This window comes from Coccomyxa subellipsoidea (genome assembly GCF_000258705.1).
Source record: "Coccomyxa subellipsoidea C-169, whole genome shotgun sequence".
In the NCBI taxonomy this organism is placed as follows: domain Eukaryota; kingdom Viridiplantae; phylum Chlorophyta; class Trebouxiophyceae; family Coccomyxaceae; genus Coccomyxa; species Coccomyxa subellipsoidea.
Window position 1 is genome coordinate 828,201 of NW_005178022.1, and position 15,147 is coordinate 843,347.

Genomic DNA, 15,147 nt, shown 5'->3' on the forward strand with positions numbered 1-15,147 from the left:
AACATCTCAGATTTTACCTGCATTGTGCAATGACTCCCTGTGTCCTGGACCAAAAATCGCTGCTTTGTGCTGAGGCAGAACTTGCTCTGGCCAGTCGATCTGCACACAACTAAGTGAGTCAGAATCCTGGAGTCTGAGCGGTCGGAACATTGCCTTACAAGCAACAAATGATACTTAACATAAGGAAGAACGCCCCAAAGGTCGAATGAACGCGTGGCATTCTCACCAGTGGTCTGCATGCCCACATAATGTGCTGGTGGTCTGAGGACTACATTGGAAGCTGCATGTGCACCAAATCGCGCACTGGTGCAGGCACGATGGGAGGATGATGACGCAACATTAGCCATCAGGCTCCCCTCAGCACTATTTTATTACTTTGTAGTCGCCCGAGACACCCGTCTGAAGTCCACGCACTTTTATGTGAGCGAACACAAACAACGTGTACTTCTTGAAGAAAACTGCCAGTCCACAGCAATGTATCGTGCACTTTCTCACAGGAGTTGTGCACGTCCCTTGCCCAGCTGATCCAGTTTCGTGGGTTGCCAATATTGGACTTCTTGGATCAGACGTGGTGTTCTGCGGCCTTGCAGTGCGCTGCATTCTGAATCTTCACTCCAATTTGACCTGCTCTTCATCGCAAAAGTTACCTTTATTCAACCGTGATACCTCCTTACAGCTGATACCAAGGACTAGGTCTTGCGAGGAGACGAAGTCGTGGGCATAGTAAAGATGCTTACTTCTGAATTCCTGCAGCACGGCCTTTCATGTAGGCATCAATCAGGAACGAAATTGATATGCAGCAAGACTTGCACAAAACGCCTGCAATTTAGCGGGAGCTGCAAGCGTACCCCGGTTCCAAGGGCTGAGGGGACCTCAGGTGATGGAGATGCAGCTCCAGCGCTGGCATCGAAGCCAGCCCTTGCCCGCCCACCACCACGTCCGAAGCCTCAAGAAACTCCTCAATTTGGTCGATTGGACACAAGGACCAGGCGGAGGGATCCTGGGACGCAAGAAGGCCAAGACAGAAGAGGACAGATGAGCAGGGAGCGCTTTGCAGAGGGTACAATTCCAGGCCTGTATCAATCATAGGAAGCAATCAAATGGCGTGTATGAAGCCCTGCACCATACTCACAGCAGACTGCATTGCTCCTGCTAGCTAACACGGGAGGTTTGTTCTCAACTGCGTCCCCACCCCCATGCATCTGGCAATATTGATGGCTTGCTTTGTGCTGCCACAGGCAGGAACGGTTATGACAACAGCAATGGCAGCGGGCCCCAGCGCAGAACGTCCCAAGCCTACACCAATGGCGCAGCGCCCCCCTCCAGCAACAGGCCTCCCACCTACCCAAGGCCGCCGAGAGAGGACAGGAGTGACGCCGATGCGCCCGATGCAACGGAGAGGCCACCACCGCGTCCCAGCACATTTTCGGCTGATGGTGAGGAATCAGCGCCGCAGGGCAGCAGCAGCAATGTACTGCAGCCCCCCGCTCGGGCAGGCTCCGAGGAGGATGCCAGCACCAGTGGCAGCGCGGATTTTGCTCCACCAGCCGCTCCAGCTCCAGTGCCTGTCCTGGCAGCGGCTCCCAGGAGACCTTCACCTCGCCAAGTCACACCTGCTCCCAAGTCAGCACCTCACCATCCAACCTCTCGAGACAAGAAAGCACCTGTTGTGATGCCTGACATCATCTTGGGGCGGTAATTGCTACCAAGGAAGTGGCGATTGTCACAATCACATAGCAAGCATAGTGTTGCAAGAGAGTTGTGCATGGTGCACAGGTTCCGTCCTCCCGACATGCAGACCTTTGGGGGCCGCCGGGGGCAGACAGACGCTGGCAACAACATGGCCCAGCCATACCGCCCGCCGCCGCCCAGCGGCCCGGGCGGCTTTGTGCGCGACACCGGCTTTGGCAGACCTTCTGGCAGGTGTGCCTTTCCCTCGTTCGCTCATTTTTGCCTCATGGGGGGGGGTGTAGCAAATGCAGTACTCATGAAAGAAAAGGGCCGTCCTGCAATTAGCCTTCTTGTGAAGTATCATTGACAGCACCACTGGAACTTTGAGGGCTTCCCTTTTTGTAATATTTTCTCCAGTCCGCACCATATAATGCTAGGAGATATAAGCGTTCTGGTTCTTTGTGTGCGCGTAGGCAAGGGGGCCCCGGGGAGAGGCAGGACGGGTTCAGGGGGAGGCGCCAGATGCAGGAGCGGTCGAAGCAGGACCCGACGGCGCGCCGCAGCAGCCGCGCGCAGCGGCGCATGGAGCGCGCAGATGCGCGGGCGGCCGCGGCGCCGGTGCGCGAGGAGATCTTTGAGCTGGGAGACGAGGGCATGAGCGTGGCGGAGGTCGCCCTGCGACTGGCGGTGTCTACCGCGGAGGTCGTCAAGACGCTCTTCATGCAGGGCATCATGGTGCAGGTCAACCAGGTGCGCACCTCTGCGCCCTTGCCTCTCCCCCGCACACGGGTCAGGGAAGATGACAATGGGCGGCTTATTACATTCAGGATGTAGTTGTATCTGGGATATATTGAGCCTCTTATTCATGTTTTCTTTGGCCGCACCACATATTGTGCACGACCATGTGTTGTCTTCCCTTTACAATGCCCATGTGTGCTTTCAATTGTTACCTGGTGCTTGGGAAGGCAGCAAGCCCAAAATCTTTTGCAAGGCGCCCTCTTTTGGTGCATGGAGAAGCATGGATTCTATCCAGCGTGCTGCATGTATTGAGGGTATGGCATTCCCATGCGCGCAGGTGCTGGACAAGGCGACGGTGAAGATGGTGGCGGAGGCGTTTGAGGTGGAGGTGCTGGACAAGGAGGAGGAGGGCGTGGACTTCATGGCGCGCAAGACCGTGGACTACACCGAGGACGAGGACGAGGAGTCCCTGCTGCCGCGCGCGCCCATCGTCACCGTCATGGGCCACGTCGACCACGGCAAGGTGTGCCCATAGGCCAGCAAATAATGTATCAACAGGGGCCTGAAATCAAGGTTTGTGGGGCATCCTGGAGCCCGCTTTGTACTGAGGGTGGGAGGAACACACCCCCCGCCAACCACTCAGAAATTCTGTAGGTGTGAAGGGCCGCAGTTGAGCTGTTACATCCGCCAGGCCTGCCTGCTACTTATTTTTTTGTGTATGTGGGCGAGGATGGGCTACTGTGATGGGCTCGACGCCCAGCAAATGCTATGACCTTTGCTGCGTGTGAAGCGTACCAGAGTAGCCCATTGATTTCTGCCCCACTGCATGCACTCCTCTGGGCCCCACTTCGCCATCAAATCCATACTGAGATGATTCTACGCCGCATCTCCGCCGGCCCACATGTCTGCTTGGCTTGGGTTGAGAGAATGCTACGTATAAATCATTAAACTGTATGGTGGGCGCGCGCAGACGTCGCTGCTGGACCACATCCGCAAGACGCGCGTGGCGGTGGGCGAGGCTGGCGGCATCACGCAGGCCATCGGCGCCTACACCGTTGACGTGCCCACGGCCGACGGGCCCAAACAGATCACATTCCTCGACACCCCCGGCCACGAGGTCCGCCTCCTCCAACACTCCTCTGGAAATCTGGATTCAGTACTTGAAGATTGAATATCCTGAAAATCTTCACTTACAGTATGCATGTACATGGTGATGCAGTCCTGCCACTATCTGCCTATGTCTAAAATTTCCTGGGCTGCTTGTCCTCTGTCACTAGCTGGCACTGCTCTTTTATTACTTATTTAGTCTGTCTGTGCAGTTGTGGGGTCTTGATGCTCCCTTTGAACAATTTACTGTAGCGTAGCTAAGAGGAACGCCCTGCGATTGTGCAGGCATTCAGCGCGATGAGGGCGCGCGGCACGCGGGTGACGGACATCGCGATCGTTGTTGTGGCGGCGGATGACGGCGTTCGGCCGCAGACGATCGAGGCCATCTCCCACGCAAAGGCTGCCGGCGTGCCCATCCTCGTCGCCATCAACAAGGTGAATTCTGCTGCTTGCTGCGCACCAATGTGCTCTGTCTGCAGCTCATGCGGCTGCTCCGGCAGTGCGAGAAAGGCTTGGGGCATGCTGCACACATGGGGTAGTGTTGGGTATATTTTGGTGGGTTCCGTATGGAGCTGCAGAAGATGTGAATAATGTCGTAGAGAAGGCCCAATGTTGTTTCATTGGCTGACCTCTGGGGTTTTCGGTACAGATTGACAAGGAGGGCGCGAATGTGGAGCGGGTGAAGCAGGGGCTGAGCGAGGCGGGCTTGCTGCCTGAGGAGTGGGGCGGCCAGACCCCCATGGTGGCGGTGAGTGCACCCACTTGTCTTATTTGCAGTGGCACTCAAGGCTTTTACCTGATGAACAAAGGCCTTGCCCGCCGATTATAAAATGTCAAGTTTGTGGGGACCCTGCTATACATGCTGCTCACATGGATGCAGATGCATGAATTTCGCTGTCTGTATGTGACAGTGTCTTATGAGCTGAGGACCCAACATCTGCTAAGTCTTATCAGCTCCGTATGAAGGTCTGCACTACGTGCTGATGTGCCTGTGTGGCGGCTGTGCAGATAAGTGCAAAGAAGGGGGACGGTGTGGACGGGCTGCTGGAGACGGTGCTGCTGATGGCGGAGGTTGAGGAGCTGGTGGCCAACCCGGACCGCCTCGCGCGCGGCACCGTCATCGAGTCCCACCTCGACAAGCGCACCGGCCCCGTCGCCACCGTCCTCGTTGCGGCCGGCACGCTGCGCAACGGCGACGTCGTGCAGGCCGGCTCCACCTACGGCAAGGTGCGCGCTGCAGCTCTTCAGCCCTGCTTCAGTGGAGAGGTCTGCAAGACGCGCAGCAAGCACAAGAAGGGGGTTAGCTCCTTTGGAGCTGTGCACAGGGGATGCCCCGCAGCAGAAAGCAGCGCTTCACTGCCCAGGAGGACATAATATGTATAATTTAATTGTCAAGTATATTTTTGATGCTGCGCAAGAATATATAGGGAAGACACTCGAGGAGGTATTTTGTCTTCCAGACATTCAAGATAGCAGAGCGCTGCATCACTATGCATCGCTTTTCAGGCAAGAGGGAAGTGAGAGGAGGAACTTTTCACTGTTGTTATTGCGAAGGGCTGAGGCGCGCACGTGTGGCGCAGGTGCGGTCCCTGAGGGAGAGCAGCGGCGACGTGACGGAGGCGGGTCCCTCCATCGCGGTGCAGATGGTCGGCCTCAACGGCGTGCCCACCGCCGGAGACGAGTTTGCCGTCTGCGCCAGTGAGCAGGAGGTGCGCCCCTCAATCATCATTCTCCCCGTTATTGCCACCCTTTCGCTCCTCCCCATCCGAAGAGCATGGTGGATCCCTCTCCACATTAGCAAGGAGCCAGGCTTGGCCTCCTCTGAGCCCTACTTTCTGGGGCCTGTTCTTGCATGTGTAACTGCTGTGAAGGATGATCATGAGTGCGTACTGCATGCTCTTGAGGGCAAAAGACATGCATGTGGACCTTGCACCGGTAGAATTTTGCAGCGCCAGCAGCTGTACTGTAGGAAAATTAGAATAGACGTGGCTCATGCCGAGGGTTTGACTGCATCTTGTCTAGAGGACGCACCTTGCCTTGTAGCGGGAAAGGCGTGTGATAATAAAAATAATGCTGAGGGTGGAAGGTGTGGTTGCTGGTGCAGGCGCGGAAGCAGGCGGAGGCGATAGAGATAGGGATGCGAATGGACCGTCTGGCGCAGCAGATGGGCGACAGCATGGTGACCACCAACACGCTCGCCTCCATGGACGAGGACGACGAAACAGCTCTCAAACGCCTTAACCTCATCCTTAAGGTACGTGACTTCTCCAGCTTCTTAGTCGAGGGAGAGTGCACGTGATTTCAACAACATGGTAGCAACTTCCTGGGAGATTGCTTTCACAAGTGGACATAGGTCTTGGGAAAGTGCTTCTAGGCTGGCCAGTGTCCGATTCGTTGGTTCACGTGCTGCAATCGCTTGCAAGGTGTGATATAAAAGTCACAATGTGGCTGCCCCTTTAATTGCATTGCTTTTGTTTCTCATTGTGCAGTGATATTGCATGGCTGTGACATGGGCTTTTTGTGCGCATCTTCTGATCATCTTCATCTTGATCTTGATGTCTGGCGTGATATAGTTTTGGGTGTGGGCTGGTGCAGGCGGATGCAACTGGAGCACTGGAGGCAGTGAAGGCGGCGGTGGGCGTGCTCCCCCAGGACCGTGTGTCGCCGCGTTTCCTGCTGGCCGCCGCGTCTGACATCTCAGCCTCGGACGTGGACCTGGCCTTTGCCTCGGGCGCCCTCATCCTGGGCTTCAACATCGAGCCCTCCGAGTCTGTCCAGGCCGCGGCCAAGCAATATGGTGAGCACCCCTGCAGAGCAATTCGACATGTTGCACCCGTTCCAGTGCATCATGCATCAGTGCATGGCAGCCAATGGGAGCTCTGAGGCATGATATCCCATGGCACTGCCATCACAACAACTTGTCCAGAGAGACACACGCACTGCTGCTTCGTGATTGGGCCGAGTCACTTGAGGCATTGTCTGCAGGCCGGGGGTGTGCATGCGGCATTGCTGCTCTCTAGTAGATGTGCTTAGACGATCCTGCCTAAACCATCATGCACACTGGCTCGGCCCAGCAATCTGTAGGAGCAATATCTTAATGCAAAACATCTGATGGCACTGCTATGAGGTGGTTCCATACATTGTTCTGCTATGCACGGAAGGGGTGGAAACAACTTCCACCGTTGTGCTAAAATACCAAACAAAACAGTGCTTTGCTTTTTGGTGCAGGGGTTGCCTTGGTCTCTTACTCCAGAACCCTGTGATGAAGATTTATGATGGTCAGATTATAGTCAATGGTGGTTCAGAGTTAAGGGCCAAGTCGAAATGATAGTGTCACTGTCTGAAAGGGCGATTTGTGCGTGTGCAGGGGTGGATGTGCGGTCGTACAGGGTGATATACGACATGGTGGACGATCTCCGGGCGCTGATGGAGGGCAAGCTGGCGCCCACAGAGGAGCGGCTGCCGCAGGGGTCGGCAGAGGTGCGTGCCGTGTTTGGGTCGGGCTCGCGCGTCGTCGCCGGCTGCATGGTCACCGACGGCTCCATCCGCAAGGGCTCCCTCGCCGTGGTGCGTCCCTTTCTCCTTTTTGCCGCCGGCTTCACTTTTCAAGCCGCGTTTCGATCAGAAGCACTTGCAAGAGCAGCTGACAGAAGTACATGCCGCCTTTGTCTTTACAGAGCTGTCTCTGCTCTCTCCCTATTTCCCTAGAGATATGCAATGCCGCTGTACAGCCAGGCAAATGCGTGACGTCTGAAGCGCTCTGCTGCTGCCCTAAAGGGGGCTGCGTAGAATTGTGCCTACTGACCTGGAGGTCTACAATGGCAGGATTCTCATCATACAATATGCAGGCATCATAATCAGCTCATTCACGCATATGGTGCACTGAGACGATGCATCTGTCAACAGGTGAAGCGCGGCAAGAAGACGGTGCACGAGGGCAAGGTGGCCTCGCTGCGGCGCGTGAAGGATGATGTGAAAGAGGTGTCGGCCGGGCTGGAGTGCGGTGTTGGCGTGGAGAACTTCACCAACTTCAAGGAGGGCGACACCCTGGAGCTCTTCGAGGTCAAGATCAAGCAGCAGACCCTGGAGGAGGCCCGGCTTGTCACTGCGCCTGCAGCCGAGCCCGTCGCTGCTTAACGCGCCGGGACAAGTATGGTATGCAATGAAACCATCTGCTGGCAGAAAGTAGACATCCTAGGGCTTGTGCAGCACTGAGCAGGGGGTTTTGAGCTGCGAGACTGGTCTGTTCCGTGAGGCAGTCTGTGATTTCAGATGCACGGATAGTGTGGGTGCTGGGTCTGCGCTCCTACTTCTCTGCATGCAGTGGTGATTGTAGAGGGATACGCAGCACCTGATGATGATAAGTGGAATGGATGCTGAGAGATACTGGCATGACTCCTGAAAGTCAGTCCGCTTCACGTGGCGGTCACATCAATGTCATTGAGACTATAAACAGCAAGCGTAATTGTGGCATGCCAGCAAATCGATTCCTTGTGGGATCTTTCTCCTCGGAGGTGGAGTACTTTTTTGTGTTTTTGCAGAGGATATAGAAGACTGCCTAAGGAAAGCGAGTTGTATTGCGCAACTCCCGTTGATGGATCCATGGACTTGCCGTGATTGAGGTTAGCGGGCTTTGAGAAGAAATTGATGTGGATGAATTGGATATTGGTAAGATTTGTGCAAGAATATGTGTCTGTGTAAGTACCTTGGGAAGACAATCCGGACATGAAGGCCGCCTACATCCAAAGTTCATGAGCAGAACCATTCTCCAAAAGCCATAAGATTTTATCTAAATTGCTGCACTGACTAGAGCTCTAGATTTAGATATCCAGTTGAGATCCCAGACAAGTACATCATGTCCTACCATTGCTCAATAGCATTCATGAATGCAACACAAGACAGACCGGACAGACAAAATACAGAAACGAGGCGCTACATTTCAACACTTACAAGCCATGCACCCATTGCTATCTGCCTGAAGACAAGCCTTGCACGACAGATCGCAGCTTTGCAATCTCTGCGTCCTTCGCCAGGAGCTCATCATAATGAAGCTTGAACACCGCTGCAAACACAGCGGCGAAACCCTCACACACTTGCGCAGTCAGGTATTAGCACTCTCAGGCGGCCATAATAACCATTCTGAGGGTCGATCTACACAAACTTCTGACCTGACAGTCAATGCTGCATAAATGCATGATCATATCAAGCGTGACTACTGATTGCCCCAAATCTGGCTCAGGTCCCAAAGGGTCCTGAGACCAAAACTTAATAAAATCACTCAATCATTTAAATGAGTAAAATCTAAGCAGAGCTTTTCTTTCTCACAAGGGCAAAGCTTGGAAAATGAGGCGCTTGCCTGCATTGTTTTCCAGCTCTTCTTGCAGCTCGCAAGCGCGTTTTCTGGCAGCCTGCGTGGTGGCATCCTGCTCTGCCAGCCTTCGCCGCGACGCCTGCAGCTGCTGCTCCAGCTCCGCTATCCGCCGCTGCTGCGCCTGTATTTATATGTTTCTTTTTATACTCATCCTATATCCCTGCACCTATTCTATATGTAACACGGATGGTGCCACGTCAGCACCACATCACCGCTGGTTACATACAAGAGCGATCTTGCTCCTGATACCGAATCGCTATTTGCATGCAATTGAAACCACGAGGCACCCTTTCCTGCTTGCCACTGCTTAGATGTCAAGGCATTGTCTTTTCTTGAAGAAGCTTCTGCTGCACTGCACCAGCTGACCCTGCCACCGATTTCCTCTCACTCCTGCTGCATCCCTTAGTCCTGTGACCTGCTGGCATGGCAGCGCGGCAGAAGATGCTACACCCAGCCACTGAGCAAAACAGACACACATGCAGCATGTGTCAGCTGAAGGATGCAGGTGCAGAGGAGCAGGAGCGCACACCTCTATGGTGCGCGTGTACTGCTGCAGGGGGATCATCTGGTTGTAGGCATCCTCGTCCAGGTACACAGCATCGTCTATCGCGCGCGCAATCACATCCAGCGCCACCTTTGCATCCTCTATGTTGCCCACCGCAGCCTGCCACCTGTGCAGTAATGGAGTTCCACTCAGAGACTGCAGATTTTCCAGAAGCTTGGTGCCTGTCAAAGGGCCGTGAAGTGGACTGAAGAAATTGCCTTCCAGCAGCGCATGGGTCTGCGCAGAGCAGCAACGACCAACACATGCCTCCGGGCCGGAAGCCTGTGAATGCCTATCAGCATTTAATATTGGCATCATGCCCCTGCAAGCAGAGCGAGAATGCAATGGATGGGATGTGCGTCGAGCGAGGAGTGGGGATTTGCGCGCCTGTCTGGCCCGATCGGGTGGCCGAGCTCTGAGATGTCATCGGAGATCTCTGAAGTTGTGGCGGTGCTGGGAGCCTCGCTTGCGCTGAGCCTGATCTTTGACAGGGATGCCAGCGCTGCCTGCGCCGCCGCTGCAGCCGGGGGACCTGCAGCATAGGCCAGCATACAGTCAACTTAACGTCCTTCTGTCAGAAGCAATGACTTCCTGGTTTGTGCCGGTACGAGGGATGCATGCATGGCGCAGCCTCTTGACCTCATGCAGCAGAGCAGGGGGCCAGCTGACAGGGCAATGACTGTTGGGATGGGTTGCCCTCACCATCTGCACCGTTGTCATCTGGCAGGTAGGCTGCAGGTCCCGGCCCAGTACTGCTCTGTGATCCAGTCCTGGAATGGGTCCTGCGTGTTGAAGCGCTGGAGGGACGCTGCAGAGAAGATGCCGGGCTCAGGCTGGGTTTGCTGTACAAGTAGGCTCTCCCAGGGTCCCTCTGAGGCTTCTCTTTCTCGTTGCGCCCAGTCTTGCTGCTCATCAGGTGCTCTTTGTGTGCTATCAGTCTGCTATTTCAGGGACACTGCCGCCTTTAAAACAGACCGCTTAGCATGCCGAAGTTACCCACACGACGCGTTGGGCTCGCAATAAGCGATTCGAACCCTGCAATGGGGTGGTCAGATCACATCCTCAACTATGACCAAGGTTCGCAACACCTCCTGAAGCCTACTCAAAACCAGCAAATTATTCTTTTGATACTCCCTGACAAGGTTCCTTCGTATCAAAAAACCTTTTCAGAAGTGTATGACCATCACGAAATCGAATGAAGCGGTTTTCAAGGGACTTTAGCCAACAAGGGAACAGGCGAGATCTGACTGGAATCCTAGAACCAGGAGTCTTTGTTCTTTGTGGTTAGACGAAAACTTCTTGATGCTCTGTTCCAGTCTTAGAATTGCACCAGATGTTCTCGTGAGTATTAGTCATCCCTGTGTCACACCTGCCAAGGTGGAGCACAGGGGCACTGCAGGAAAATGGCTTTCTTGGAAGTTCATCTGCAATCTATTCTTGAGCTACTGTAAACACTAACTATGCAGTGCATCATGTCTAGACCAAACATTAGTGAGAACCTCAAGGTGGCGCCGGTGCGCCGCGCAAGGCGGCTAGCGCTATCATACTCATAGCCTGCTGCTATAATAGCATGTTGCCGCTGCGGAAGGCGTCAAGCTGTGCGGGCGCAAGCAGGCTTGGACACCAGTAAGCATCATGCATGCATGGAACGATCTTGCAACTTGCAACCTCACTTTCTCACGGGTTTTCAGATACCATCAATGCAATTTGTCACGCGAGCTGCTGACTGTTTGACGTCAAGACCATCATATTCCTGACAGCCCTTGGCGGTCTCCGGCTCTTGGTATCTAACCAGTAGCATTTAACGGTGCCATCCCTGCTAGTAAATCAAACCTTCATCAATAGGAAGAGGGAAAGACTTTGTCATCAGGTGGTCCCACTGACTCGACTGCGAGAATCGCTCTGCTCTCGGCAGTAACGATCTAGCTGTACAGTGCACACACGTATACGAGTTACATAACTCGCCAAAAATGCTAGAGCAGCCTGCATGCCGTCATGCGGTCATGTGCATTGGCTACTGTCTGAGGAGTATTTCTGCTGCTGAGTCTGTTGTAGCACTGCTGCCGCCACACTTACTGCTGCTTGCACTTCCGCATCTTCGGGGGTCAATTCCAAAGCTTTCCTGCGCCATGCCGAGAGCAAGCCCTGAAAAGTTGTGCTCAGCCACGCATGGGGTCGTTATGATGCAATGCATTGTTATGTAGTCTCCTACAGTTTAGGTTGAACTGGTCACGGCACGCCACCTGTATGCAAGGAGGGAAGCCCTGTAGTGACCAAGACCCATTTGTGCTTCGCCCAAAGCAACCCATCCTGGCACCCTGCTCATGCATTACTATTTGGAATTTAGTTGCTTTCAGACACTACGACCTCCTCAGAAATTGAAAACACATGTGCTTCACCCTTCACAAGTCAGACTCCTGGCTTTGGCCAGTAAGATGGCGAGTGAGATCCAGTATTCCTGCCATACCATTCTGGTTTCAATATTGTGACCATTTGCGCTTCATCTACAGCTTCTCTGAATTTGCCTTGCTCCAGTTTGCGCAGCGATCGTTGATGGTGCGCTTCGGCATTTGCTTCTTCTTGCTCCATTCCGCTAGTGATGTGCCTGATGTCCACAGTTGTAATTAGTGTTTTTTGCAGGCTTGTTCAATACACCTTATTGACTTTCAATTTAATTCGTATATATTGAGAAGAAGTCGTCCTGACGACAAGTTTCACAGAGTCAACTCTTGGTAAGACCATCCGATCTGGACATTTTTTAGAGATTGAATTTATCTGCAAGAGAATTGGAGCACGTTCAACCTACCGTCCGCGTAACTTGCGCGATACTGTTCCTCGAGACCTTTCATATTCCGTTTCTTGGACGCCGAATGGGGAGATTATGGCCTTCCATGGCATGGACTGACCATGCCTTCCTTCTCTGATCCTTAAACAAATATCAATCAGAGGAAGAGACGTCAAGCATCTTCACGGCAAGCAAAGTAGGCGTAAAGTGTAAGAGAGTTCTGTCCTATTTCAGGGATACATACAATACATGTCTAGACAATACAGATCTGGCTGCTCATGGGTCCTTCAAGAGCACTGGCTGAAATAACATTCTAGATCTAATCTTCAATCGCTTTCCAATCGCATACTAGGTAGTTCTGGCAGAGCATACAAGTCTACAGGGCCAGCTACAGAGTGCTAGATGTACTCTTCAAGCACTTGCACCAGCAATCATTGATATTGGTGGCCCACACAGTAGCACTTTTCTAGGGATCTGCAGCTGCCACATAGAGGAAGCGGCACAGATGCTCTAGCGGTCCTCAAGCTTCTTTCCGTTGCGCATGTACTCCACGAAGTCATCAAGAAGGTATGGCCACGCGCTCCCACTCTCCTCGAAATTTGACAGGTCCTCTTTGACTGCCTGCACGTGACACGAGCGCCGTCATCATCAGAGCCACAGCGCGATGAAGGCCCCTCTAGTACTCATGAAAGGAGAGATGCATGCTAGCAAGACATACAAGGCAGTGCAAGCGCAAATTGGGAGAAAGGACTGCCTCGCGGAGTATATGCAATGCTAGTGATGTACAAGACACCATGATACCTTAAGACGGAAAACAACACAAGCGGGACGCGTACTCTGCAGAAGTCTAGCAGCTGTATCCATGTGTCCCTTGAGACTGCTCTGTTGTGGTGCTGCTCCAGGAATGCACACCAGGCATCGAGCAGTGGCCAGGGTTTGACAGAGAACAGGAGCCGCCACAAACTTATGGCTGTGTCCTGTGGCATGCACTTCTTCCCCTTGTCCAGAGCAAAGCTGTATGTGTAGTTGTAGATCTCCTGGGCATCACATTTGAAGGTCTGTCAGCTTTTACGATATTTGGCAGAGTTCAGGATGAAAATAAATCATCTGCAGGATGGAGGATGCATGACGCAGGAAGGCCATTCCCAAGCAGTGCTCCATTGCTTGAATTTGAAGTAAAGACAGGAGGACTGTTCAGCTACCATTGCCAATAAATTGGCACGTGGATGTGCATGAGCAAGCCACATTTTGTGAGATGCAGGACAAGTCTAGCGCCTGTGCATACCTTGAACTTCTTGTCATCTTGAAGTTCCGCCCTGAGTCCTGGCAGCTTCTGCTGCAGCTTCTTTATGCTGTCACACCGCAGGCTGGCCATGCCCTTGATGAACTCATCCTTGCTGAACTCGCACATCGTCGCTGCACTGAAATGCCTGCTGAGCACTAGCATGACAGGGTCTTCTGGAATCACCTGTTCACATTGCACACTTCTCACTCAGCACAATGCACCACCTCCCCAGCAAAACCACTCAGGATCTTGACCACGGCAGGCAAATGACCCAGTCCTGGATATGAGGGGTAATATGGAACGCTTTGGGAGACAGTAAGTGGCCTCGCAATCTATCCTGCCATGCACACCTGGAGGTCCTCGCAGAAGAGGCCGACACCTTCTGCCAGTATCATGTCAGAGTGGGGGTCCTGGTACCGCTGATACAGCTGCTGCAGAGCAGTCTGAGATGTGCGCTGGGGCACAGACACTTGCGCGGGTGCCGGAGGCACGGACTGATAGTAGATCTCTATAGCTGCCTCTATGCTCCAATCTGCAGCCTGAATGCACGCAGCAAGACCTCTCACACAATAAGAAGTCTGAAGGCGAAGGCTTGGTGAAGGACAACAGACTCAGGCGTCATCTACACCAAGACTACTACAAGGGACACTTCTGAGACATTATATAGCTTAAGCTTCACAAGCAAACCTTTGGAACCACATCACAAGGTGATCCAGCCATACGGACCTGAAGGCATCTCAAGGCCATCTTTTCGTGTGCATTGGTGATACCAACGAACGCCTCGATCTTGTCTTTACTTTGACGATCTAACCGGTGCATTGTGGTCTATCAGATCTCAGTGCGCATCATTCGACTCTGCTCCACACAGTAGGGTTTTCGTATCGTTTAGCATCGCCTGCCCTTAAGTCTCAAGAACGTTGACCTTGCCTGCTGATTTCATCGCATGATCACACTTAAAGTGAATTCAACGACTCAACATTGCTGAGCAATCCCACGCTGATAGCTCGAAGACGATTGTGCAAGATTTGCAAATATGGCACAGAGCACCTGGCAAGGGCTGAAACACTAATCTAGCGTTCTTTGCGCTCCTCACCCAGTCATCTCTGTTCGGTTTTGAAATTTGAACTCTGGAATGGTTGAAGTGACCAGCAAGGAGACTTCAGGCTAGGGTGTATAAGTTGAGCTTCAGGTTACTCAGGGGACATGATATAGACATTCTGACAGCACCAGCGCCAGTTCCTTGGACTGAGATGAGAAAGCACACACATTTGTAAAGCAGCTTGCAGCGCCGTAGAAGGCTCTGAGATACCTTGTCAGCCTTGATTGTCAGCTTGCAGACGGCTATCGAATAGATCTTGCGGGACTAGGTCTGTCTATAATGTCTTGATGGTGAAATAGCATGAGGAGCACTTTAAGACGATCAAAAAGGGCTGATGCCCCTGTGCCAGGGCCTCTGACTTTCCTGTGCATCCTATGTCTGCTAGGTATGCTCACCGCTTACTGCATGCGACTTGCCTTGAGTGTGCCTCGAAGACATCGCTATGTGTAATAGCAACCTTGGCAGCCTTTTGAGTCGTATGGCGTGCACGATCGCCCGCCCACTGCTTACTACAAAATACATCATGATAATCCATGAATCCACACGG

At 53.2% G+C, this 15,147-nt stretch overlaps 3 protein-coding genes across 3 annotated transcripts; 1 reads left to right on the forward strand and 2 right to left on the reverse strand.

Annotated features, from left to right (window-relative positions):
* Nucleotides 1-626: 626 nt before the first annotated feature.
* On the forward strand, nucleotides 627-7,653 carry COCSUDRAFT_49121 (initiation factor 2; the record flags this gene model as incomplete). The annotated part of the gene is made up of 14 exons (XM_005643435.1): nucleotides 627-1,060; nucleotides 1,239-1,623; nucleotides 1,777-1,923; nucleotides 2,145-2,421; nucleotides 2,747-2,932; nucleotides 3,380-3,526; nucleotides 3,802-3,951; nucleotides 4,166-4,264; nucleotides 4,525-4,743; nucleotides 5,097-5,225; nucleotides 5,621-5,770; nucleotides 6,112-6,313; nucleotides 6,884-7,083; nucleotides 7,423-7,653. The coding sequence occupies exons 1-14, from the start codon at nucleotides 730-732 to the stop codon at nucleotides 7,651-7,653; spliced, it is 2,853 nt and encodes a 950-aa protein (XP_005643492.1). The 5' UTR covers nucleotides 627-729.
* A 1,184-nt stretch (nucleotides 7,654-8,837) lies between these two features.
* COCSUDRAFT_59874 (hypothetical protein) lies at nucleotides 8,838-10,344 on the reverse strand (the record flags this gene model as incomplete). Its single annotated transcript, XM_005643436.1, has 4 exons — nucleotides 8,838-9,008; nucleotides 9,417-9,558; nucleotides 9,921-9,963; nucleotides 10,134-10,344. The coding sequence occupies 4 exons, from the start codon at nucleotides 10,342-10,344 to the stop codon at nucleotides 8,838-8,840; spliced, it is 567 nt and encodes a 188-aa protein (XP_005643493.1).
* Nucleotides 10,345-12,432: 2,088 nt separating this feature from the next.
* On the reverse strand, nucleotides 12,433-14,611 carry COCSUDRAFT_68098 (DUF298-domain-containing protein). Its single transcript, XM_005643437.1, has 5 exons — nucleotides 14,228-14,611; nucleotides 13,852-14,040; nucleotides 13,502-13,684; nucleotides 13,053-13,253; nucleotides 12,433-12,837 (listed from the first exon to the last, which is right to left on the reverse strand). Exons 1-5 carry the CDS (start codon nucleotides 14,318-14,320, stop codon nucleotides 12,727-12,729), a joined length of 777 nt encoding a protein of 258 aa, XP_005643494.1. The 5' UTR covers nucleotides 14,321-14,611; the 3' UTR covers nucleotides 12,433-12,726.
* Between the last annotated feature and the right edge of the window lie 536 nt (nucleotides 14,612-15,147).

Excerpts from the sequence above, each read along its gene's own strand:
- COCSUDRAFT_68098 (XM_005643437.1), bottom strand. The coding sequence starts at position 14,320 with ATGCACCGGTTAGATCGTCAAAGTAAAGACAAGATCGAGGCGTTCGTT. Across the intron at positions 14,041-14,227 it reads TGGCCTTGAGATGCCTTCAG|GCTGCAGATTGGAGCATAGA; the intron begins GTCCGTATGGCT and ends GCGTGCATTCAG. Across the intron at positions 13,254-13,501 it reads AAGATGACAAGAAGTTCAAG|GAGATCTACAACTACACATA; the intron begins GTATGCACAGGC and ends TGTGATGCCCAG.